Raw genomic sequence first — 27,000 nt, 5'->3', positions numbered from 1 at the left:
AGTTCGAAGGATTTTGTATGAAAGAAAAGGAACTTGTTGTAAGTAAAACTCAGAAGTAGTACCGGAATAAGGGAAAGGAAAACTATACATAAGGTATCCCACAGGATGCTTTATCAGCTGCTATGAATCTACATCTACATGACTACTCTGCAATTCACATTTAAGTGCTTGGCAGAGGGTTCATCAAACCACAATCATACTATCTCTCTACCATTCCACTCCCGAACAGCGCACGGGAAAAACGAACACCTAAACCTTTCTGTTCAAGCTCTGATTTCTCTTATTTTATTTTGATAATCATTCGTACCTATGTAGCTTGGGCTCAACAAAATATTTTCGCATTCAGAAGAGAAAGTTGGTGACTGAAAATTCGTAAATAGATCTCGCCGCAACGAAAAACGATGTGCAGTTAGTAGCTCAGTTTAGTTTTGGCCTTCTGTATAAAACATTGAAATATGACTTTTAACCATGGTGCATAAAAGAACAAGATTGTACTCTTTAAGCATCTCTCTCATTAGTAACTTCCATTTCATGCCCAGAAATGTGTGTCTGCAAAACTGCTTTCTACACTGTTGTTTGAATGGTATGAATTCCTTGTGTCATTATTTCATAACTCAGGGTATTTAAGTAGTTTTCAAAGGTATTTAATATGTTCTTTTATTTTTATAATTGACAGAGCCGTGTAACTGCTGGAGTTGTTGGTAGTATAGTCAGCCTGCAAGCCCAAGAAATTGCCCAGGCAGCTGAACGATATGCTGAACTGCAAGCAGAACGAGAGGTATGCAATGCATAATACTGCTAAATATGTATTGTGGAAGGAAAAGTACCTCCTAAGTAAAAGTATAATCAAATAAAGATTTGTTAAAACCTTGTACTTGTTGGTGAACCGATTAGGTCTTGCTGTCCATAGTTGATTGTAATGCAACTACCACACAGAGCACAACAAAAAGGCTCAAACAAACTTTTAAAACACATTTCTCGCATGTAGAAGAAGACAATATATTAAATGAAATGAATAGAAACACATTATTTCCCTGTTTGAATTCGTTTTCTACATACCAAAATAGTACATCAGTCATGGGAAACACACAGAAATGGTTTGTACTAGTGCACAATGCGAAAAAGTCTTGCCTGAATTGTTCAGAATTCTGTGCACGTGTTCAGTCACTAATGATCTTGTCAGTAGGGTGTTAAAATCTAATCATTTTTTTTCCCCCTTAAGTTCACAATTTGTCGACAGTCTGTTGACAGTGTACAAATGTTGGAACATACAGCTCATCCTGTGCTGTCTAAGAAGAGATATTCAGTCACTGATAAAATTATTAATGCAAGTATTTTGTTAGAGAGAAGATTTAACATTGCATTACTTTAAAACAAAATTGGAACTGCTACACATTGTTCCTGCCTTGTATGTGACATGTTGATTTTTGTTTCATAATTGATACTGCCTCTGTTATTACAGTTTGTAGTTGTTAAAATTGCCGTCCCTGTTTTTACCTTAGGTTTCTGGAGCAATACCACCAGTACCAAGTGGAAGAACCTTGGTGGCTGTAAATCGCCAGAAAGCAGCACTGCAGGAAAAAGTGATGCAATTGACTGCTGAACAAGAGAAAGCACAAGAGGCTATGAACAAAGCTGTACAACATCTGCAGCAGCTGAAAGAGTCCAAAGAAGAAGTTGAGACAGCACTTGCAGACAAGGAGAAATTAGAAACAGAGGAGAACCAAGTGTAAGTGTCACTGACTATGTTGAACCCATTTACTAAATGTTTCAGTGTATTTGGTTCTCCCCTTCCTCCTCTATAACTGTACCAGATGCTGTTATGTTGTCATTAGTTTTCTTAACTGTGTGTGTGGAAAGAACCAAAGTACACTGCTTACTGTAAATTGAAGACCAATCAAAATCAGAGTAAACAACGCAAAAAAAATGGCGCAGATGGTTGACTTGTAGCTAAATGGAGCCAATGCACACATACAATTCGTCAATAAAAACAATAAAATAAAGGCATATTTTGTAAAAAGATATGTCAATCCAGAGAGTAGGGAATGAGCTGCATTAATGCCATTAAACAATGTTTGTTCAATCTGAACAGCAGTGAAAATGTAATAGTAATGCCACATGCTGGTAATATGTACATAAACCATGTCAGTCAGTAAGTTTGTCTTTTGTATCAGGAAACACTTTGCAACTCTCACAGCCTCATAATATTTTATGAAGCCAGCCAGCTGTCAGTCAAGATCATTTCATACATGCATCAGAATGTTAAGGTTCTGAAATATGACTGGCCACTCTTTTGTTTGGATAATTGTTGACTACACAAGCTCCATGGTGACAGCTATTATCATATTGGAAAATTCATGATGAGGGGACATTCTCGAAGTTTCTTCAACATCTACATTTACATCTGTACCACTGTAAAGTGCATGGCAGAGGATATGTCCCACTGTACCAGTTATTAGAGCTTTCTCCCATTCCATTCACATATGGATCATAGTGAGAATGATTGCTGCTGTAATTAGACTAACCTTGTCCTTACAATCCCTGGGAGAGTGATATATAGGAGGTTGAAATATATTCCTAAATTCATCATTTAAACATGGTTCTAGAAATTTTGTAAGTAAATTTTCACAGGATAGTTCATGTCTATCTTCAAGCGTCTGTCAGTTCACCTCTTTAAGCATCTTCGTGACGCTCTGCCATAGGTTGAACAAACCGGTGACCACTCGTGCTGACCTTGGTATCTGTTCAGTATCCCGTGTTAGTCCTGTTTGGTATGGGTTCCACACATTGAGCATTATTCTTGAATGTGTCATTTTGTAGACTGATTGCATTTCTCTAGTATTCTACCAATGAACTGTAGTGTACTACCTGTTTTTCTTATGACTGAGACTATGTAATCATTCCATTTCTTATCCCTTCAAATTTTTCCGCCCAGGTATTTGTACGAGTTGACTGATTCCAACTGTAACTCACTGATATTATAGTCAAAAGATACTACATGTTATTGTTTTATTAACAGAATAACTTTAAATTTTTGAATATTTGAAGCAAGTTGCCAATATTTGAAATCTTATCAAAATCTAAGTGAATATTTTTGCAGGTTGTTTTAGAGAGTACTTAGTTACATATAACTGTATCATCTGCAGAAAGTCTTAGGTTACTTTTAATATTGTCCGCTAGTTCATTAACATAAACATGGACAGCAAGGGTCCCAATACTCTTCCCCGGAGCACATGTGAAGCTAATTCTATAGCTGTTGGTTACTCTCTCTCCAGGATGACTTGCAGTGTTGCCCCTACCCAAAAATTCTCAATCCAGTCACAAATTTCACTTGATACCCCATAAAATTGTACTTTCGATAATAAGCAACGATGCTTTACAGAAATCAAGGAGTACTGCATCTATGTTATTGCTTTGCTCAGTGGCTTTCAGTATGTCTCATGAGAAAACTGTAAGTTGGGTTTCATGTGATCTATGTTTTTAAAATCTGTGCTGGTTGGCAAGGAGGTCATTCTCTTGGAGATACTTCATTCTGTTTGAGCTCAGAATATATTCGAAGATTCTACAACAAATGGATGTCAGCGATACTGGGCAGTAGGTTTGTGGATCGATTCTGCTACCCTCCTCATAGACGGATGTATCCTGTGCTTTCTTCCAAATATTGGGTACAAGTTTTTTCAAGGAATATATGGTAGATTATAGTTAAGAGGAGCTAACTCAGTTGCAAATTCAATGTAGAATCTGATAGGAATTCTGTAGTGCCCTGGATCTTTGTTAAATTTTAATAATTTCAGCTGCTCTTCAACGCCACTGACACTAATATCTACATCTACCTACATATTCCACAAACCACTGTATGGTGCATTACAGAGTGTACTTTGTACCATCACTGGTCATGTCCTTTGTTGTTCCACTCACAAATAGAGCGAGGAGAAACAACTGTTTGAAAACCTTCGTACGAGCCCTAATTTCTCGCATCTTATCTTCATATCTGTTACATGAAATGCGTGTTGGTGGCAGTAGAATGGTTCTGCATTTTGCCTCAAGTGCTGATTCTCTAAGTCTGCACAATAGTGCCTTGCAGAAAGAGCATTGCCTTCCCTCCAGGGATCCCCATTTGAGTTCAGAAAGGACCACCATAATACTTATACACTGATCAAATCTATGGGTAACAAATCTACCAACATACCTCTGAATTACTTGGAGGTTTCCAGAATGAGATTTTCACTCTGCAGCGGAGTGTGGTGCTGATATGAAACTTCCTGGCAGATTAAAACTGTGTGCCGGACCGAGACTCGAACTCAGGACCTTTGCCTTTCGCAGGCAAGTGCTCTACCAACTGAGCTACCCAAGCATGACTCACGCCCCGTCCTCACAGCTTTACTTCTGCCAGTACCTTGTCTCCTACCTTCCAAAGTTTACAGAAGAGCTTCTGTAAAGTTTGGAAGGTAGGAGACGAGGTACTGACAGAAGTAAAGCTGTGAGGACGGGGCATGAGTCGTGCTTGGGTAGCTCAGTGGTAGAGCACTTGCCTGCGAAAGGCAAAGGTCCTGAGTTCGAGTCTCGGTCCGGCACACAGTTTTAATCTGCCAGGAAGTTTTATACTTGGAGGTCTTCCTTCAGTCTGACCTGATGGGGATCCCAAATACTTAAATAGTACTTAAGAACGTGTCACACTAGCATTCTGTAAGCCATCTCCTTTATGGATGAGCTGCACTTACCCAGAATTCTCCCAACAGAACAAAGTTGAGCGTCGGTCTTCCCTACTACCGGTTGGACATGCTCATTCCATTTGATATCACTTTTAATCAAAGGTACTGTGTCAAGCTACACCCTATTAATTCTGTATCACTCATTCTTTTCAATAATACAGGAATTAAATTGGGGCAGTACTCCTGATTTTGAAGATTTGAAAACAGAGTTAACCATATTTCTGCATTTTCTTTGATACTCTCAATTTCAGTTCCTGTGTCATCTTGAGTCACTGGACACTAACTTTGGTGCTACTAACAGTCTTTATGTATGACCAGAATTTCTTTGGGTTTTGTGAAAGATCTTTCTGCAATATTCTGCTGCAGTAGTCATTGAAGGCTTCACACATTGCTCTGTTGACAGCCGAACACATTTCATTCAACAGCTCCCTCTTTGTAGTCCTCTATTTTGTCTTACATCTGTTATGCAGTAATCCCTGTTTCCTTAGAAGTTTCTTTGCAGTAACTGTACAGGGTGTTACAAAAAGGCACGGCCAAACTTTCAGGAAACGTTCCTGACACACAAATAAAGAAAAGATGTTATGTGGACATGTGTCCGGAAACGCTTAATTTCCATGTTAGAGCTCATTTTAGTTTCGTCAATATGTACTGTACTTCCTCGATTGACCACCAGTTGGCCCAATTGAAGGAAGGTAATGTTGACTTCGGTGCTTCTGTTGACATGCGACTCATTGCTCTACAGTACTAACATCAAGCACATCAGTACGTAGCATCAACAGGTTAGTGTTCATCACGAAAGTGGTTTTGCAGTCAGTGCAATGTTTACAAATGCGGAGTTGGCAGATGCCCATTTGATGTATGGATTAGCACGGGGCAATAGCCGTGGCGCAGTACGTTTGTATCGAGACAGATTTCCAGAACGAAGGTGTCCCGACAGGAAGAAGTTTGAAGCAGTTGATCGGCGTCTTGGGGAGCACGGAACATTCCAGCCTATGACTCGTGACTGGGGAAGACCTAGAACGACGAGGACACCTGCAATGGACGAGGCAATTCTTAGTGCAGTTGATGATAACCCTAATGTCAGCGTCAGAGAAGTTGCTGCTGTACAAGGTAACGTTGACCACGTCACTGTGTGGAGAGTGCTACGGGAGAACCAGTTGTTTCCGTCCCATGTACAGCGTGTGCAGGCATTATCAGCAGCTGATTCGCCTCCACGGGTACACTTCTGCGAATGGTTCATCCAACAATGTGTCAATCCTCATTTCAGTGCAAATGTTCTCTTTACGGATGAGGCTTCATTCCAACGTGATCAAATTGTAAATTTTCACAATCAACATGTGTGGGCTGACGAGAATCCGCACGCAATTGTGCAATCACGTCATCAACACAGATTTTCTGTGAACATTTGGGCAGGCATTGTTGGTGATGTCTCGATTGGGCCCCATGTTCTTCCACCTACGTTCAATGGAGCACGTTATCATGATTTCATACGGGATATTCTACCTGTGCTACCTTTACAAGTACGACACAACAAGTGGTTCATGCATGATGGAGCTCCTGCACATTTCAGTCGAAATGTTTGTACACTTCTCAACAACAGATTCGGTGACAGATGGATTGGTAGAGGTGGACCAATTCCGTGGCCTCCACGCTCTCCTGACCTCAACCCTCTTGACTTTCATTTATGGGGGCATTTGAAAGCTCTTGTCTACGCAACCCCGGTACCAAATGTACTGTAGAGACTCTTCGTGCTCGTATTGTGGACGGCTGTGATACAATACGTCATTCTCCAGGGCTGCATCAGCGCATCAGGGATTCCATGCGACGGAGGGTGGATGCACGTATCCTCGCTATCGGAGGACATTTTGAACATTTCCTGTAACAAAGTGTTTGAAGTCACGCTGGTACGTTCTGTTGCTGTGTGCTTCCATTCCATGATTAATGTGATTTGAAGAGAAGTAATAAAATGAGCTCTAACATGGAAAGTAAGCGTTTCTGGACACATGTCCACATAACATATTTTCTTTCTTTGTGTGTGAGGAATGTTTGATGAAGGTTTGGCCATACCTTTTTGTAACACCCTGTATACCATGGAAGGCCCATCATGTCACAAACTGTTGTTCTGCATATATGTCTATCCATTGCAAGGTGAAGTATTCTTCAAAACTTGAGCCATAGTTCCTCTACATGCTACTGTCCTGAGCTAAAGATTTCAAATTCCTCACTGAGACATGACATTGATGCTTCTTTATCTAGCTTACTGAACATATAAATATTTTCTACTTGTTTCAGTTGCCCATTGTACTTTGGTAATTGTTGTTGCTATTACTGCTCCTTAGTCGCTGATACCAGTTTCAATGTGGACACCCTCAAAGAGATCAGTTGTGTTTGTTGCCATTAAATCTAATGGTTTTCTATCATTAGTGTGGTTCTGAACCACGTATTCTATGTAGTTTACAGAGAAGGTGTGTAGGAATGTTTCACAGGATGTCTTGTTACACCCATCATTGACAAAACTGTCATTATCTCTTTTGTTTGTTGGATGTTGAAAGTCTCGTTACATGATTACAGTTTGATTGGGACTTATGTACTAGTGAAGTGAGGCTTTCTCTAACATTTTTCTTGTGTTCAGAGGTGAGTACAGTGGTTGATAGGAGAATCCAATATAATCCTTTATGTCAACTGCTCCAGTATGAATTTCTAATATCCTATGGCAATTGAATGAACTGAAATTTTAGTGGCAAAATTTGCAGTTTTTTAGACTACTACATAAGTAAGATATTATTATCAAATAATTATTATATGACATGGTCCACAATATATTTCTCGGGACACTGTATTGCACCAGTTTGGTTACCAGATTAATTTTATTTATTTGCCATCTTTTGTAGTACTGAATGTAAATTATAGTAGGCCCACAGAATTAAAATAAATAATTTTTGTATGTGGCCAAATTCAGGAAAACCAATTACAACTCTGCTATTAGAAAGAAGCAAGCAAGTTCATAAAACTTTGTTTCAAAAGTGTTCAAAATTTCACTTATGACTGTTACAAAAGAGAAAAGAAACATTATATTAACAAGTTACTTATTAATTAAAGTGTATAACAAGCATAGAACAGCTCCAGCTTGTGACAAAATAATAATTGTTTTACCAATATTATTATTTTTTCCTTTCTTCTTGCTGCTACCACTGCTCTTACAATTTCCATCATAATTAATGTTAAATATATAAAGATTCTAACCTTACTAGTTATAATCATATACAACGTGTGCAACTTTGCGTCCGCCGTTTGTCGATATGTGGCGACAGTGGTAAGTAGTGGTCAAAAGAAACGGATCGCAGATGTCGGGCAGTTAGCTTGGACCTCAGTCAACATAACTTCATTCAAACATTAGTTGATTTGTGCCTGCATCATGAAGATGTTCTTGATTGAAACTGTCAGTTTACGAGCCTAATTCTTGTCATTTGCAGGAGGTGTTACTGTTTTGTTTCAATATGAAGAAAATAGCGGCTGAGTCTCATTGAATGCTCTCAAGTATGTATGGTAAAGACGCTATTAGTGAAATAACATGTCGTGAGTGGTTTCAACGCTTCAAGAACGGTGATTTTAACATCATAGACTGGCATAGTGGTGGAAGAGAGAATGTTTTCAAAGATGCAGAATTGGAGACATTACTGAGTGATGACTCGCGTCAAACTCAAGAAGAATTGGCACAATTAGTGTGAGTGACACAGCAAGCCATTTCAAAATGTCTCAAGCCTATGGGCATGATTCAGAAAGAAGGAACTGGGGTCCTGTGTGAGCTGGAACCAAGAGACATTGAACGGCGTTTGTGTGTTTGTGAACAGTTGCTTCAGAGGCAAAAATGGAAGGGATTTCTGCATCGCATTGTGACTGGGGACGAAAAATGGGTTCATTACGATAATCCTAAATGCAAAAAATCATGGGGATATCCCAGCCATGCTTCCACATCGACAGCCAAACCAAATATTCACAGCTCCAAGATCATGCTCTGCATTTGGTGGGACCAGCTCAGCGTCGTGTACTATGAGGTGTTAAAACCAAGTGAAACAATCACAGGTGCTCATTGTCAAATGCAATTAATGCATTTGAGCAGAGCATTAAAAGACAAACAGCCACAATATAGTGAGAGGCACAATTAAGTGATTTCGCAGCATGACAAGGCTCGACCCCACGTTGCAAAAGAGGTCAAAATGCACCCCACCCGCCTTATTCTCCAGACATTGCTCCCTCTGACTATCACCTGTTTAGATCAATGGCGCATGGCCTGGCTGACCAACACTTCCGATCTCATGAAGAAGTCACTAATTGGATCAATTCGTGGATAGCTTCAAAAGAATTTTTTCGACCCGGTATTCATACACTGCCCGAAAGATGGGAGAAAGTAGTGGCCAGCGATACTTTGGATGATACTTGTTAACCAATTTGTTTCATTAAAGCCTCAAATGTTGGGGAAAAATTGGCAGAAGCAAAGTTGTACACCTTTTATATACAATTAGTATATATATATATATATATATATATATATATATATATATATATATATATATATATATTTTTTTTTTTATTTTATTTTTTTTTTTTTTTGCGCCTCACCAGCACCACTACCATTATTCATCTCATTCTCTTTCTACTTTCTACTTATGCTAGATTTCTGTTGAGATGATTTCTACACTACCCACAAATCCTCTTTCCTCATCCCAGCATTTACTCCCCAATCATTTCATATAGAAGGAAACAGACATTTCAGAAAGCACGAGCTTATCTGTCAGTCATGTTTTTTGGTTGAGTACTAACATTTTGTAATTTATTGTTTGTGTTATATAGGGTGATTTTTTCCAACTGTGTACAAACTCTAGGGATTGGTCGATGAGAGGATACGGAACAAAAAATATCTAATGAACTTATGTCCGGAAATGCATGGTTTCCATGTTAGAGACCATTTATTCAGTCATACATTGTTACAGAGACTCCAGCCTAATACTCACTGTACGATGCAGCCACAGTTTCTCTATGTCTTGAAAACTATTTGTGTGTGGCTCAATGTATGCGTGTGCATGCCATAGCATGTTCTGTCTCTCATGTTCACATAGGCCAGGCTGCATTGGAACAGTGTCAAAGGCAGCATGAATACACTGCTTCAGTGTCTCCACATCTGGAATGAGCTTTTCATACACAATACTTTTGAGATGGCCCCATAACCAGAAATCGCATGGGCTGAGATCCAGTAAACAAGCAGGCCATGCAAGTGGAAAACACAAGTGAGATGTGTCTGGACATTAACAGCAAAGAGGGCTGTAGCACCGTCATCTAGCAGCCACATAACCCTCAGATTCAACAATGGCACTTCTTCCAGTAGGGGAGGCAAAGTCACCTGCAAGAAACACTGATAGTTTTGGCCTGTCAGGTGGCATGGAAGGAGGACTGGTCCCAAAATATGGTCACCAATTATCCCGACTCTCACGTTGGGATGGCACCGATGCCGATGATCCGCTGTCACCATACCATGGGGGTTCTGCATACTATCCTACAGATGACTGTTATGGAAGTTGAAGACACGGCTCCATGTAAAATTGGTCTCATCTGTGAATAGGATGGATTACACAAATCCTAGAATCATGGTTACCTAATGAAGAAACCAGTGACAAAACTGCCCTTGAGGTGGAAAGTCTGTCACTAGTAAGCTCTGCTCAAACTGTAAGTGATAATTTTAGTAACAATTCTCATAGAATGTGCAATGTGGTCGTCTGGCTTACCCTGTAATGGGGGGCAATTGCTTGGTACTGACATGGCAGTCGCGTTCTACAGTGTTAATCACTTTTTTCTCCGAGTCTGGTATCCAAACATTTGGGGTATGTCCTTCATGATTTTCTGCTTCCTGAAATGACCCTGTCTCAGACAAATGGCGAAACACTGTTGCAAATATTTAATGCCCATTGCTATTTGCCTTTCTACAAGTAAAAACCATATCGGCAAGCTCTCAGTTCGAATATGGAACCATTGTGTACAATGCTGTATCACATCCACTACAAGGTGAGTCAGCAAGAGAAGTGAATCAGGCACAACGTTACCAATTACTATGGCAGGAGAGGATGCTAGGTCATGACATATGAGAAACAGTACCACCCTCTAGAAGGAAACTATGCATACTGTAATTGTGGGTGCATGGTACAGCACGTATTAGACCGCACTCTCTGTAACAAAGTGTGATTGAATAAATGCTCTCTAGCATGGAAACAATGCATTTCCGGACATAAGTTCATTAGACCTTTTTTGTTCCATATCCTCTCATCGATTAATCCTTAGAGTTTGTACATGATGGAAAAAATCACCCTGTAATTCTGTTTCTCACAGTTATATTTGTTACGTGGACAGCCCTTATTGTAGCAATGTGGTATGTCATTTAGTAGTTCCTTTGTCAGACACTACAAAATGTACAAAACACAGTACTCATCAGATGCAGACATGTGTCTATGATTATCATTTTGCTGACAGACTGATGGCACTGAAAGTAAATTTTCTGCAATTAGATTAGTCTCTTATTTCAAACTATATCATGGATAAGAAGTTGATTTTGCTTTTACAGTATATTGAAAAAGCTGCAAGCCCTTGTGGTTATAAATGAAACTTTAAAACAGCAAGAACAGCAGTTCCGTGAACAGTGTAAATCTGAGCTCACTCGCTTACAACAAATGGTTAGGTAAGCTATTGCACCAGTGCTGCTATTTTCTGCTAAGTAGACAAATGTAATACATTATTTATAGTTACCTGGGCTTTTTTTGTGTATACTTGGTTCATTTCTAATTTTGGAAATGGAAATGCTGATACAATGTAATGTATAGGACACAGTTTCGGGATCATAATTTAAACATTAATTATTTGTTGTTTGTTACTGTTGTTATTGGCCATGTAGAGAAGATGCTTATTTTAAGAAAGCTGTTGACCTTTTTTTCCTTGCGAAACGAGGTATAAAAGTTACAGGACATAACTGCTGTGACCTGAAAGTATTGCACAAAAATAATGCACATCAGAGCTAATTAAGCTGCAATGAATATCATTCTTGAAGCAGTGGAAAGTCAAACATAGGGAATTCCAGGTTGGAGTAACAACAATATTATGAAAAGGATAGATTGCTATTCACCGTAAACATTTTTCTTTTCTGAAAAAATTTACATATAACAGTGTTTTCGATGTGGCTGTCTGCATCTCAGCGTGTCATCTTTACAGTGAGTAGCTATCTCTCCTTTTAACAATATTGCAGTGGAAAGTCAGGTAGATTATAAATGAAAATGGACACTGTAAATATTAATTTATTTTGTTAATCAATGGAAGGAACCCATTCATGTTTTCGAGATAGACATAGGTTCTGTAAATGTGATACAAGACAAAATAAATTGCAATTTTAGCTTACCTTCAGCAGTTTCACATATCATATAAACAATTTATGTAAAATAACAATGGTAAAACGAAAAACTGTTGTTAATGAGTACAACAATAGTGAAACATACTATTTGGTAATTAAATTAATTCATTTTGGTGTGACATTTTACTCTCACATTTAAAATAGTAAACATTAGAGAAAAATTGTGAAATATAATTTTCTTCATCTGTTCCTTCCTCAAGTCAAGAGAAAGAAAGAGGACTACTTAAATTATGTTCAAATCTGCTCATTTGACTTTTCAAGCAAAGTTTACACATCTTACAGTAGACTGTAATACAGAAAGCATAATTATGTGAAACAAATACTAACAAAGAGATAGAGGGGCTGGCCAGTACTTACCTCAGCTCAGTACAGCTGATAGATACACAAAAAACAGAACCAAAAATTTACGTTCCTAGCTTTCGGAACAAATGTCCTATGCCAACCTCTTCATGGGCCGCATGGGGGAGGCTTTCCTGAAGACCCAACAGCTGCTTCCCCTGGCCTGGTATAGGTTTATAGATGACATCTTTGTGGTCTGGACTCATGGTGAAGAAACACTCCTTAATTTCCTCCATAACCTCAACTCCTTTTCGAATCTGAATTTCACCTGGTCCTTCTCCAAAACCCAAGCCACCTTCCTGGATGTTGACCTTCATCTTGTTGAAGCTCACATCCACACCTCTGTCCATATCAAACCCACAAACAAACAACAGTACCTTCACTTTGATAGCTGCCATCCATTCCACATCAAACGCTCCCTTCCCTACAGCCTAGGTACTCGTGGCAAATGTATCTGCTCTAGTGACGAATCCCTCAACAATTACACCAATAACCTAACAAGTGCTTTCCTCTCCCGCAACTATCCTGCAGACCTTGTCCACAAACAGCTCTCCCGAGCAATACATTCCTCCCCGTCCAACAACAATGTTCCTATCCCCAGACCACACAGAAGCATCTCCCTTGTCACCCAATATTATCCTGGCCTCGAAAACATCAACAAGTTACTCCGCCAGGGATATGACTTTCTCAAGTCAACCCCTGAAATGAGATCATCCTTGACAAAATTCTCCCCACATCACCTAGAGTTGCCTTTCGTCGCCCCCCTAACCTCCGTAACGTCCTTGTTAAACCCTACAATATTCCCAGACTACCTTCTCTACCCAGCGGTTCCTGCCCCTGTAACCGACACCGCTGCAAAACCTGCCCCATGCATCCCCCCACAACCACCTACTCCAGCCCCGCTACTGGTAAAACATATACAATTCAAGGCAGGGCCACATGTGAAACTACACATGTCATTTATCAACTGACATGCCTGCACTCCACAGCCTTTTACATCGGTATGACAACAACTAAACTGGCTGAGCGCATGAACGGACACAGGCGAACTGTCCGCCTAGGAGATGTCCAATACCCAGTTGCGGAACATGCCCTCCAGCATAATTCTAGGGACCTAGGAACCTGCTACACTGTATGTGCCATTTGGCTTCTTCCACCCAACACCAGTCCCTCTGAACTGCGGAGATGGGAACTTGCACTCCAACACATCCTTTCATCCTGCCATCCCCCTGGACTGAACCTACGTTAAACCACCTCACTCCCATTTACTCTTCAGTCTTCTCCTCTTTCCCTTTCCTCTTTAGCCATTCACGCATCTTTTCATCATACATAGTTGTGTTTATCTTTATTCTATATACCTCTTTACTTCTGTATGCATCCTATTTGGTTTGAAGCTGGCACAGTACTTTAAGTAGAATATCTTTGGCTTCCCTCTGACAACCATGCCTCCATCCTTGCTACCCTCCCTGTTTTCCTTTCCCTGTTGCTTCATAACCTGGGTTGTGAGTAACTGAAGCTACTTTCCCTTCTTCCCTTTCTTTCCCCTCTCTCCTCCCTGATGAAGGAACATTTGTTCCGAAAGCTAGGAACGTAAATTTTTGGTTCTGTTTTTTGTGTATCTATCGGTTGTACTGAGCTAAGTACTGGCCAGCCCCTCTATCTCTTTGTTAGTATTTATTTCACATCTTTATATGAGATTTTCCATTAATCATTTAGGAAGCATAATTACTTACTTTCAAAATAATTCACAGGTGATATCTGAGGAACTTTGATGTGATGTATGAGCTAAATCATTTTTGTCACACCATAGTAATTCATCACGTAATCAACCTAATATTGTAACTGAGTAGTTTTGAAAAGACAATGGTGTCTTTCAGAGGGAGGGAAAGAAAAAGGCACATATCTGTGAATAGCTGACCCATCTACCAGCAGTCCCAGATACATAATCTAGCAATCTATTAACATAGATCATGAGTATTAACAGTCTTAACTAAACACATTCAAGATACTAGAACTCACTTTCACTTTTAACATCTTGTCCCCATTTAGAATGACCTATTAGGCATTGTCTGTAAGCACATAGTTATTCAGTTTGGAGTACTGGTCTAGTATTCTGTAAGAAATCACATAGCTATTCAGTAAACAAAATTTGTGTGCATCAGTTATTACCCAGAAGTCAAGACAAACCACATAAATCTGATGGCACTATCTACAGCCTTCTGGTCTTTGCTAAGGGTGAAACTAGCTTCAAACAGCATCAGCTTCTGAAGTGCATGATGATTCCTATATAAGAGTTCGTTGTTCTCCAAAAGTATTGTCATAAATGAGTATCAGACATTTTGCACAAGTCTGCAACAAATCTATTTTAGTTGTAGTCTTTAGTCTTGTAAATCTGTCACACAACCTTTGAACTGGTATCCTTAATTTAAGTGACAGTTGGCTGGCACCCCACAAATGAAGTAATTCGTCTGTATGTATGTTTATTGAGATGTTGGATGTCATTTTCACTTGGGATGCAAGCTTTTTTTGGGAATGTATTTATAGTTTGTATCCAGATCATTTTTTGCATTTTCGATAACGTAAAATAACCTCTTCAGAATAGTATTTGCCAGAGGTTATGTTATTCATATGCGATAATGTCAACTTGACGTGAAATACTCTTGTACTACATAGCTCTTAAACTGTTTGTGTAATTTTCAGGACTTTCATGTATTTCAGTTAACAAAAGTTTTAATATTTTGAAAACATTAATTCTTGCATAAATCCAGCATGTTCGTATAATGACAAATTAATAAACAGTATTATCTCTGCTTCCTTCACTTTTGATAATTATATGAAATATTTCTCTTCATTAAACATTTTTAAAGCTTCCAGTAACACAGGGTCACGGTGTATAAAATAAAATTTGTCAGCATAATTAAATTGTAATACTCCCCCAACAAAATATTTATTTCGAAACTTCAAAGTAATTAAAATAACCAAACATCACAACTGACTGAAGTTTGTCATAACACAGTCACAGTATTTAGTCTTTTTCACAGACAACCATTCACTACGAGGTGCAACATACAGACTGGACATTTTTAAAGTGTTTATATTATTTCTCTTTTTGTTGTTGTTGTTGTTGTTGTTGTTTTGTGGTCTTCAGTCCTTAGACTGGTTTGATGCAGCTCTCCACGCTACTCTATCCTGTGCAAGCTTCTTCATCTCCCAGTACCTACTGCAGACTACATCCTTCTGAATCTGCTTAGTGTATTCATCTCTTGGTCTCCCTCTATGGTTTTTGCCCTCCACGCTGCCCTCCAATACTAAATTGGTGATCCCTCGATGTCTCAGAACATGTCCTACTAACCGATCCCTTCTTCTAGTCAAGTTGTGCCACAAACTCCTCTTCTCACCAATTCTATTCAGAACCTCCTCCTTAGTTTTGTGATCAATACATCTAATCTTCAGCATTCTTCTGTAGCACCACATTTTGAAAGCTTCTATTCTCTTCTTGTCTAAGCTATTTATCATCCACGTTTCACTTCCATACATGGCTACACTACATACAAATACTTTCAGAAACGACTTCCTGACACTTAAATCTATACTCGATGTTAACAATTTTTTCTTCTTCAGAAACGCTTTCCTTTCCATTGCCAGTCTACATTTTATATCCTCTCTACTTCGACCATCATCAGTTATTTTGCTCCCCAAATAGCCAAACCCCTTTACTACTTTAAGCGTCTCATTTCCTAAGCTAATTCCGTCAGCATCACCCGACTTAATTAGACTACATTCCATTATCCTCGTTTTGCTTTTGTGGATGTTAATCTTATACCCTCCTTTCAAGACACTGTCCATTCCGTTCAACTGCTCTTCCAGGTCCTTTGCTGTCTCTGACAGAATTACAATGTCATCGGCGAACCTCTACGTTGTTATTTCTCCTCTGTGGATTTTAATACCTACTCCGAATTTTTCTTTTGTTTCCTTCACTGCTTGCTCAATATACAGATTGAATAACATCGGGGACAGGCTACAACCCTGTCTCACTCCCTTCCCAACCACAGCTTCCCTTTCATACCCCTTGACTCTTATAACTGCCATCTGCTTTCTGTACAAATTGTAAATAGCCTTTTGCTCTCTGTATTTTACCCCTGCCACCTTCAGAATTTGAAAGAGAGTATTCCAATCAACATTGTCAAAAGCTTTCTCTAAGTCTACAAATGCTAGAAAACTAGGTTTGTCTTTTCTTAATCTTTCTTCTAAAATAAGTCGTAGGGTCAGTATTGCCTCACGTGTTCCAACATTTCTACGGAATCCAAACTGATCTTCCCCGAGGTCGGCTTCTATCAGTTTTTCCATTCGTCTGTAAAGAATTCGCGTTAGTATTTTGCAGCTGTGACTTATTAAACGGATAGTTCGGTAATTTTCACATCTGTCAACACCTGCTTTCTTTGGGATTGGGATTATTATATTCTTCTTGAAGTCTGATAGTATTTCGTCTGTCTCATACATCTTGCTCACCAGATGGTAGAGTTTTGTCAGGACTGGCTCTCCCAAGGTTGTCAGTAGTTCTAATGGAATGTTGTCTACTCCGGGGGCCTTGTTTCGACTCAGGTCTTTCAGTGCTCTGTCAAACTCTTCATGCAATATCATATCTCCCATTTCATCTTCATCTACATCCTCTTCCATTTACATAATATTGTCCTCAAGTACAATGCCCTTGTATAGGCCCTCTATATACTCCTTCCACCTTTCTGCTTTCCTTTCTTTGCTTAGAACTGGGTTTCCATCAAAGCTCTGGAGATTCATGTAAGTGGTTCTCCTTTCTCCAAAGGTCTCTTTAATTTTCCTGTAGGCAGTATCTATCTTACCCCTAGTGAGAGAAGCCTCTACATCCTTACATTTGTCCTCTAGACATCCCTGCTTAGCCATTTTGCACTTCCTGTCAATCTCATTTTTGAGACGTTTGTATTCCTTTTTGCCTGCTTCATTTACGGCATTTTTATATTTTCTCCTTTCATCAATTAAATTCGATATTTCTTCTGTTACCCAAGGGTTTCTACTAGCCCTCGTCTTTTTACTTATTTGATCCTCTGCTGCCTTCACTATTTCATCCCTCAAAGCTACCCATTCTTCTTCTACTGTATTTCTTCCCCCCATTCCTGTCAACTGTTCCCTTATGCTCTCCCTGAAACTCTGTACAATCTCTGTTTATTTCGGTTTATTCAGGTCCCATCTCCTTAAATTCCCACCTTTTTGCAGTTTCTTCAGTTTTAATCTACGTTTCATAACCAATAGATTGTGGTCAGAGTCCACATCTGCCCCTGGTAATGTCTTACAATTTAAAACTTGGTTCCTAAATCTCTGTCTTACCATTATATAATCAATCTGATACCTTTTAGTATCTCCAGGGTTCTTCCATGTATACAACCTTCTTTCATGATTCTTAAACCAAGTGTTAGCTATGATTAAGTTATGCTCTGTGCAAAATTCTACCAGGCGGCTTCCTCTTTCATTTCTTAGCCCCAATCCATATTCACCTACTATGTTTCCTTCTCTCCCTTTTCCTACTGACGACTTCCAGTCACCCATGACTATTAAATTTTCATCTCCCTTCACTATCTGAATAATTTCTTTTATCTCATCATACATTTCATCAATTTCTTTGTCATCTGCAGAGCTAGTTGGCATATAAACTTGTACTACTGTAGTAGATGTGGGCGTTGTGTCTGTCTTGGCCACAATAATGCGTTCACTATGCTGTTTGTAGTAACTTACCCGTACACCTATTTTTTTATTCATTATTAAACCTAATCCTGCATTACCCCTATTTGATTTTGTATTTATAACCCTGTATTCACCTGACCAGAAGTCTTGTTCCTCCTGCCACCGAACTTCACTAATTTCCACTATATCTAACTTTAACCTATACATTTCCCTTTTTAAATTTTCTAACCTACCTGCCCGATTAAGGGATCTGACATTCTACGCTCCGATCCGAAGAACGCCAGTTTTTTTTCTCCTGATAACAACGTCCTCTTGAGTAGTCCCTGCCTGGAGATCCGATTTCTCTTTTTAAAATTACAAAAATAATTACAACAGAGCTCTGAACAAAATGGCAGTATCTTCTAAGGGTACCTGGCCATCAGGTAATGTTATCAATGTGACCAATGCTATCCTTACATTGTTCAGGTGCCAAAGCCAGCAATGTGCTTGAAATTTCTTAAACGCCCAATTTTTATAGTTGTATGCAATGCTACCTTGCTCCTGCAATGTAAAATAAACAGCTGCTAGGGGAGGGGTAACTTCTGTTGCTGATTTGATGCATAGACTAGTACAGAAATATGTTTAATACCATGATTGTTCAGACTTTCTTGATGAAAGTTTATGTATATTGATCCGCCTGCTGAAACTAATAGGTCTACTTACTGTGTTGTGTAAAAGGTAATACAGTGGAACTTTGATTTTAAGTTCTCTGATTTTATGTTTTTCATGATTCTGCACCATAAATTTGTAGCCCCTGTGAAAAACCCATAAGATCTGAGCTAAAAAATCCCCCATTTTATGTTTCTTTCTAGAAGGGTTTACTCGATTCTACACTCCTATTTGACATCTTGCTTGACTTCGTTTCATTTTCTTCCTGTTGACATTTGATGTGACTGAACAAGTTATAAGTGGTGCGAAGGGCAGACGGTTCACACCATGGGTGGTGGCATAAGAGTTAAGAGAATGTTTTAGGCCTTTGCAGAGAATGGAGATGTGAGATAGGAAATGCTGACGTAATGCGTAATCGGTGTTGCCAAGACAGCTTGCAATGTTTAACTACACCGCACAGTGATGGGTCGAATACGTTTCACACTACTTTTTGTAGGAAGCGGCTATCGATTTTTTGCTATAGCACCAAGTTGATATTTATGGCTCTCTTAGTGACGGGAGAATCTCGGTTGCAGCAAGAACTATTTAGAGAAATATATATGTGGTTTTACAACATGGGAAATATTTGTGACAAGGAAGAATGTGAATGTTATTGCTCATCATTTCACTTGCAGCAACTGAATCTGTCCTCGTAGGTTCCTGCCTAACCACACACTCAGAAATCACCACATATTTGGAAGTAAACAGTGAAGTATTTGTAACAAGAGACACTAGTAATTTTATTGCTGCTCATATTACTCAGAGGAATGTAAGCTGTCCTCTTAGGTTTCTGCCTAACCACGCACTCTGATATCACCACACATTAGGAAATAAACAGGCAAATATATATTTATTTCATCCTCTAACAAGACAGAAATGTTTAATAACATCAAATAATGCATAACATATTGTATTACAATCATAACAAAGTTCAAGAACTTGATGATAATGCTAAGTTGAAGAAAAATTTTCGCAAACTATGAGTTGCAAATCTATAACCTTGAACTCAGCTAATCATAATGTTATCCATTTTGCTAGAGCTTATTCTTCTGAATTTTGTTTTGTGCATTAGTTATCATAAAATCTCTTCAAGCCTTACATCATTGATGCTTTATTAATTGACATTTAATGATAAGTGTGATGTATTTGTGATATACTTCCAATGCACTGTTGCTTATAAACAGCATACTACATGCATATGTCACACTCTATGAAGGAAATAAACAATTGAAATTCACACAGTTCACACAGTGGTTGTTCACAAGCGCTCGCAAAAGTTGACAGTTGAAAGCCCACTAGTAATGTCACCACTGTGGAAAGTAGTGTGAAGCTGCACACTGCCATTGGAAACCTGGATCTGTTGGAAATGTTTCCTAAATCTGTTTTGAACTTTGTTTCTTGTGTCTGTTTCTGTCCACAATATCAGCAAACATTTCTCAGTGTATTCACATTGTCAGCAACACTATTTGTTGTATTGTTTTTGTACTGCCTGCTGTATTATGTCATGTCTAGAGACAAGGAAACTGTAATATGTGCTGCTGCATTATTAGTACTCGAAGGGTCACACAAACAAAATGAAAGACATTGTTGATGTTCATTCTTTTTTTTATTAATTTATTGTGACGTGTGACCTGAAGGCCATAGTATCTCTCAATGTTTTGTAGTTGTAGAGAATAATGATGCATTTATTAAAGAATTTCATAATTGATTTTAAAACTATGATATTAGTTTTATGTAGAGTTCATGTAGTAGTTGGTAATGGTCAATAAAATTGGATTAGTTGTCGTATGAAATCAATTTGTTGGTGCTTACAGTCATCGTCTTTGGCGAGTGAAAACATACTATAGAACAACAGGTGGGAAAAACTTGCTACATATGGGAACTGAATATGGAAGACAGCTATAGTTTGCATAATTTCACTTGGATATCATCTAACAATTTTGAATTTCTGGCAAACATGATATCACCGTTTCTTAAAAAAAAAAATTCAGGAAAGCATTTACAACCAGACCTGCAGTTAGTGTTAGTTTTTTGTCAACAGGAGATTCATTCCAGAGTCTTCAATATTTATTTCACATTTTGAAATGAATTGTGACATATGACCTCATTTTCTTTTCTACACAGTCTTTGTTAGTATTCTACCAAATGTAGCAGCAGTTTTCTGCAGAGCGTCTTGCTTTATTGCTGTTCTTCTACTGCTTGCCTCATATATTCCACAAGCAGCCATCAGCCTGGTACAACAAAAACAACTCAACAGTCTGCTGCTTTATTCACAGAGTTTCTTTTTTTTCTGGAAAAACTTACTATAACAAGAGGAAACATAAACATATAACAACTGCATACAACAGACGACACAATGTGACATATAAACATACACTAATGCCATGCGGCAGTGAGGCGCCTGAAACATTGCTTCTTTTGATCTGTACTGACACTGATAGGGATACATGTTTTCGTGCTTCAAAAGATGTTTCCAAATGGTGTCCACATCAAGTAGCCAGAAACATGTTACAAAAACACCTTTCAAGCTTAGTGTGTACACAGCTTGAAGTCTACTCTACCCATTTAAACTGCCATTGGCTACAGAAGGAAAACACACACACACACACACACACACACACACACACACACATTAGATTTTAGATTCCAATGCCTTTTCACCATACTTCACAGTTTTTGGTTTAATTCACCATGTTCAACAGTTTTTGCTTTTTCTAGGTTAACACAAAGGAAAGATGTCCCAAAAACATATGTTTTGATGTATAATTTGCAGTCATAGCATGTTGGAAAGTAGCTTGATTACCTTGTACACAGATATCAATTTCAATTTTATGGTGAGTTTTCACTTGCTGTTAAATATCTGCAATTTTTGCCACTCATTATTATATAAACATTGCATTGTACATTTCATTTCCTTCACTTCTACAGATTTTGTATAATGTATTGGTGAGGATTACAATTTTTAAACATATCCGCCAATTATGTATGTTTTTACTTGTGTTTTGGGGGTTTTAGTGTGTTCCTTGATTCTGTATTTCCTCAATTTTGTACCGAGCGAGGTGGCACAGTGGTTAGACACTGGACTCACATTCGGGAGGACGGTTCAATCCCGCATCCAGCCATCCTGTTTAGGTTTTCTGTGATTTCCCTAAATCGCTGCAGGCAAATGCCAGGATGGTTCCTTTCAAAGGGCACGGCCGACGTCCTTCCCCGTCCTTCCCTAACCCGATGAGATCGATGACCTCACTGTCTGGTCTCCTTCCCCAAACAACCCAACCCCAACCCCTCAGTTTTGCCTTTTTAGGTGTGGATCACACGTAAATGTAAAACCAGGTGTGTTCAATATTGTGTGCATATGTGGAATGTCAGATTCTGGATAAACTATAAAAACTGTTGAACAAAGATATAAAGAACACAAGTTTTACACTCAATTCAAGCAGCCTACTGAATCAGCTGTCAACTAAGATTGTTTCTCCTGTAAATATAAAATTAAACATGAAGATACCATCATTGTGGTACAGATGATGAATGTCTGGGTCAGAGCAGTAAAGGAGACAACCAAAATTAGTTGCAGACAATGTAATCAAAGGCAACAGTGGCTTCAGCTTAAGTTAAATGTGGAATCTGGCACTTAGTTTGCTTAAACTGTGTCAGAAAACCTCTGCGCTCGCTCTTTGCTCATAGATAATTCCTATTGCTCTGGACAAAGAATATTGTCTTGTAGCCTTCAGATTACCTATTTTTTGTTGCTTTTCAATTTCTGTTGGCTATTGTGTTGTTTAACGGCTGTGGAAAACATTCACTTGGGTGGTGCACAGCTTGCACCATTCATAGTTTGGTTGGTGTCAAAATGATGAACAGTTATATCTGTGCTTGACACCTGATGTAGACAACTAGATAAGCTGTTAAAATATTTTATGTATATAAAATGACAACTCTGCTGCAAACTCAAAAACTTTTGAACCATGTTTAATAACATTTCATATGAATCTCTTTCTTCCCTGATAATAATAAATACATTGCTCAGCTCTCAATCAATTACTGGCAAACTGAAGTAGGCATTTATTATGAGGACCATCCAATAAGTAATGCCACGCATATTTTCCCAGACAGTTACGGTTGGAAAAAAATGTGGAATAATTGTGGGACATCATGGATTATTCCCCCTTCAACCCCTAAAGTTTCATGATGATCTGATAGGTGGCAGTGCTATATAACTACAAGACCTGACAATGAACAAAAGCATGGTGAGTTGTTGAGCAAGGTGTCTGTCCTCATTGCAATAAAGTCGCGCAGAAGTGTCCGATCTCCCGTGTGCCAGCTGCCCACAAACATACAGACACTCTTATGTCAGGTGATGCAAACAAACTTCTTCTCCATGACAACACAGGACCTCATACAAGTCTGCACACCCAAGAGCAGATCACAAAGCGTCATTAGACTGTTCTTTCTCATCCACCCTACAGCTCAGATATTGCACCTTCCATCCGTTAAGCCCAATGAAGGATGCACTCTGTGGGAAGCAATACGTGGATAATGGGCGGTTATTGATGCATCAAGATGTTGGCTCTGACATCAACCATTAGAGTGATACCGCACAGTCATACAGATCCTCCAGTAAGGTGGCGTAAGGCCATCACATTGAATGGAGATTATGCTGAAAATATGAATTTGTAGTGTTCAGGAGGCGAAATTTCAGTACTGCCAAAATACATATTTAGAAGTGAAAAAACTGTTTCTGGCATTTGAAGATATTAGTTGCTTCATCAGGGAGAAAAGAGGGGTGGATTGGACGAGGTTAGAAGGGAAGGGCAGTTCCCTTAGAATCCAGGATGAGAGGGACCCAACTGTTTTAAGGACAAGGGCAAACAGAGGTGAAGCTTTTTTTTTTTTTCATTTTAAAAAATTGTGTGTCAGCAGTTCTACAATTTTGAGTCTCAAGGCTTAAATACTGGCTAATTTGATGCTAGTTATCATTCAGCATGGCCAGGTGACATGTTATATTTTATTTTATAGAAGCCAAAGTACAACACTTTTGGTTGTCATGTCATTAAAATTAATTTAAAATATAGTACAAATATAAGATAAATAATTTTCATATGTGTTCGCATTCAGGAAAACCAACTATACCTTTGCTGTTAGGAAGAAGTAGGATTCAAAACTGCTTCAGACCAGTTTGTAAAAATTCGTTTTGAAAGTGTTCAAAATTTCATTTATGAAAGTTACGCAAGATAAAAGAAAAAATAATAATTTCCTTATTAATGTGTACAGTGAGCATGTGGACAGCTCCAGCTTACAACATTTCGTGACCGTAATTATTTTATAATTGTAATACAAAAATATTTTATTTTGGCTTCTGCAGAAAAAAATAAGAGTCTATAAACACCTCCATTACCAAACAGATCAAGAAGCCAGATTCTTCAAACAGAGTTGATGTAAGTAACCAAACATCTCTTGTAAACCAGAGCTATAAGAAATGAGGAGGAAATTTGTGAAAAGCAGTTGTCATTTTTCATGCAAAAGTTTTTTAAGGCAGAACTAGGACTTGTAACTGGTGAAGAGATTGTGAGATTCTACAGAACAATTGCTCTAGTTTTACATTTGTAGTAGTGTAGTCTACAGAGCTTGACAACAATATCATTAAGGTCTAGGTATATGATATCTGTAATTCTCACAAACGGACTATGAATCGTAAAGATATTACAGTTACTGGATGTAAAGATTCATAAACAGTTTAAAGACAGCTGTGCATTGATTTTGATGCAACAAAGTGATTAGACAGAAAATGCACTTAATATGTGGCCATTTTCTTTTCCTTTTGCTTGAAAGCAAGCATTCTGAATCATCAGAAGCTATTTTGAAAAAGGCCTTGGTGATGTTGCAGGCAGTATGAGAAGATAGGTTCCAGTATCCCTTCCAGGAATGGTACATACATTGGACAAAATGCTTAAAATTCAGAGGAGACTGTTCAAAAACGGAATATACAAATTTGAAACTTGGCCAAACTAATTGATATTCATATTCGTTTGATTTTTGTTTGTACATGGAAGCAGTTTCGTATTTCTATTTGCGATCCCACTGGCGTGTGTGTGTGTGTGTGTGTGTGTGTGTGTGTGTGTGTGTGTGTGTGTGTGCACGTGCGCTTACCTTCCTAAACTGAATTATCTGGGCTTGTAGCATCTTGAGTATGAATTTATGTGTCATAATGTACATTTTGATTGTGCGTAGTCACTGTTCTGATTTAAATGTACAAATTCAGCAGCTAAGTTTCTATTGTTTACTCTGTCCTATGACAATTGCGTAACTTATTCACAGTTTCTTATAGTGACTCATTTTATTGTGACTTCATGAAGATTCATCATATTGCTTGCCAAAATTATACAGAATCATTAAGATACTGTAATCTATTGAGCACAGAACTTCATTCAGTAACAGATTTAGTTTAATTCCAGTGGAAAAAGCCAAATATTTATTTTTATCACAAATATAGAAAGTTTGTAATGACAGCACAAATATCCAGAGAATATGTTGATTTGCCTCTATTATCCGTTATGGTATTCATTGGCAGTTAGATTATACAGAAAGTAAAATTAATTGCAGTTCTTAGTCTGTAGACTAGAATATTTTCGTAGTGACAGTTGTTGATTTGCCTCTATTATCCGTTATGGTATTCATTGGCAGTTAGATTATACAGAAAGTAAAATTAATTGCAGTTCTTAGTCTGTAGACTAGAATATTTTCTTCGTGACAGTTTCAATTTCTTGTTTTTTAAGAGAAGCTCAGGAAAGCACCTCTCCTGATGAGGATAGTGAAAAAGTGGCACAGAAACTTGAAGAGGAACGTGAGCGTGTGCAGAAACTGCGACTTTTATTGGCAAAGAGAAACCGATCCATAGCAGCATTGCAGAGACAGTTGGATGAAGTGCCAGGCCGTGCTGAGTTGGCACAATACCAACGACGTTTCCTGGAACTATATAACCAAGGTCTGCAATCAGATTTCGTTATCTCCTTGCCTATGGTAACATTTAAACTATTCCAATATCTGTAATGCAATTTCAAATACTTTGCAGGAATCATGTTTAAAAATCTGTTATTTCTTATTTTTACTATCACAGTTTCTAGTGTTTGCTTCACATATGTACCCTCACTGTCAACAAACATTTGTACTACTAAATTCATGAATTACGGCCCTGCTGTACTGGGACACCACAGCAGGTCTGCTGGCCACTCTGCTGGCAGCGTTCAGGTCTGGCAGCACAAGACACTAGCAGAGGCGCCAGAGGAATGCCTTCAGTCTTCGCTCAGTAGAAGAGCTGCAAGCTTTATGTGCAAGTTTGAAATAGGGAATGTAGAAAACGTAGTTCTGAGCAAATCCCTTCATTGCTGATCTGATATTAACAAGTTATTTGATACACCTTATAATGATTTAAGAAACTACAGCACTAAATTTTCCACTGTTCTGAGAATGTCATTCTGTTCATTTGATGAGGCAGTGGAGAGCTCCCGAGATTGACAAAAAGATCACTGTTTTAAGGAAAGCAATCTCACTAGAGGAAAAGATTTTTGTGACCTGTGTACTCGGTAGCTAATTGTTTGTTGTCTGCAGTGATAGTCGCAGTGTTAGTTGCAACTATAAAATTTACACAGAAGAGCTTTTCAATTTTTATTTGAAAAGTATGTTATTGTAAACTGAAAGTAAATTTACAAATGTTTTAGACAAGATGTCAGGAACTTGTCTTCTTTGTTTAAATATCTTTTTTCTTAAAATAATTCTTGCATGTCTGTATTTGGTCTGTTAGCATAACTTGCTTCTGCAGGTGTAGCTATGCTATTTCAGTCTGGGAGTAGGTTTTGAGGAAAACTCGCATAGCCCGGATAGTAAACGTTTTTTGTCTGTGGTGTAAAGCTCTTGTGGTTATAGTGCAGCATCAGGAATAGGCTGTGAGGAAAAGGAGGATTGATAATTTCCATTATCTCCATCCATCCAGAGTACAGAAAGTGCATTATTGTAAGTTGTTTGAACCTTATTGTAATGTGGAGAGGCTTATTCTTCGAACTGAACTTCATTTATGACCCTCGTAGTTCCAACACTTTGTTTTCC

General features: G+C 38.4%; 1 protein-coding gene across 2 annotated transcripts in view; it reads left to right on the top strand.

Moving 5' to 3' along the window:
* LOC126480824 (coiled-coil domain-containing protein 93) overlaps window positions 1-27,000 on the top strand; it is an 82,987-nt gene that overhangs the window by 42,457 nt on the left and 13,530 nt on the right. For both annotated transcript variants that reach the window (XM_050104163.1, XM_050104162.1), the window contains 4 exons: window positions 677-778; window positions 1,503-1,729; window positions 11,323-11,436; window positions 25,674-25,882. In XM_050104163.1, coding sequence (XP_049960120.1) covers window positions 677-778; window positions 1,503-1,729; window positions 11,323-11,436; window positions 25,674-25,882 — 652 coding nt within the window. The remainder of the gene's footprint in view (window positions 1-676; window positions 779-1,502; window positions 1,730-11,322; window positions 11,437-25,673; window positions 25,883-27,000) is intronic.

Source organism: Schistocerca serialis, chromosome 5, assembly GCF_023864345.2.
Source record: "Schistocerca serialis cubense isolate TAMUIC-IGC-003099 chromosome 5, iqSchSeri2.2, whole genome shotgun sequence".
NCBI classification, from domain to species: Eukaryota; Metazoa; Arthropoda; class Insecta; order Orthoptera; family Acrididae; genus Schistocerca; species Schistocerca serialis.
This window is presented reverse-complemented; position numbering and strand designations above follow the sequence as displayed.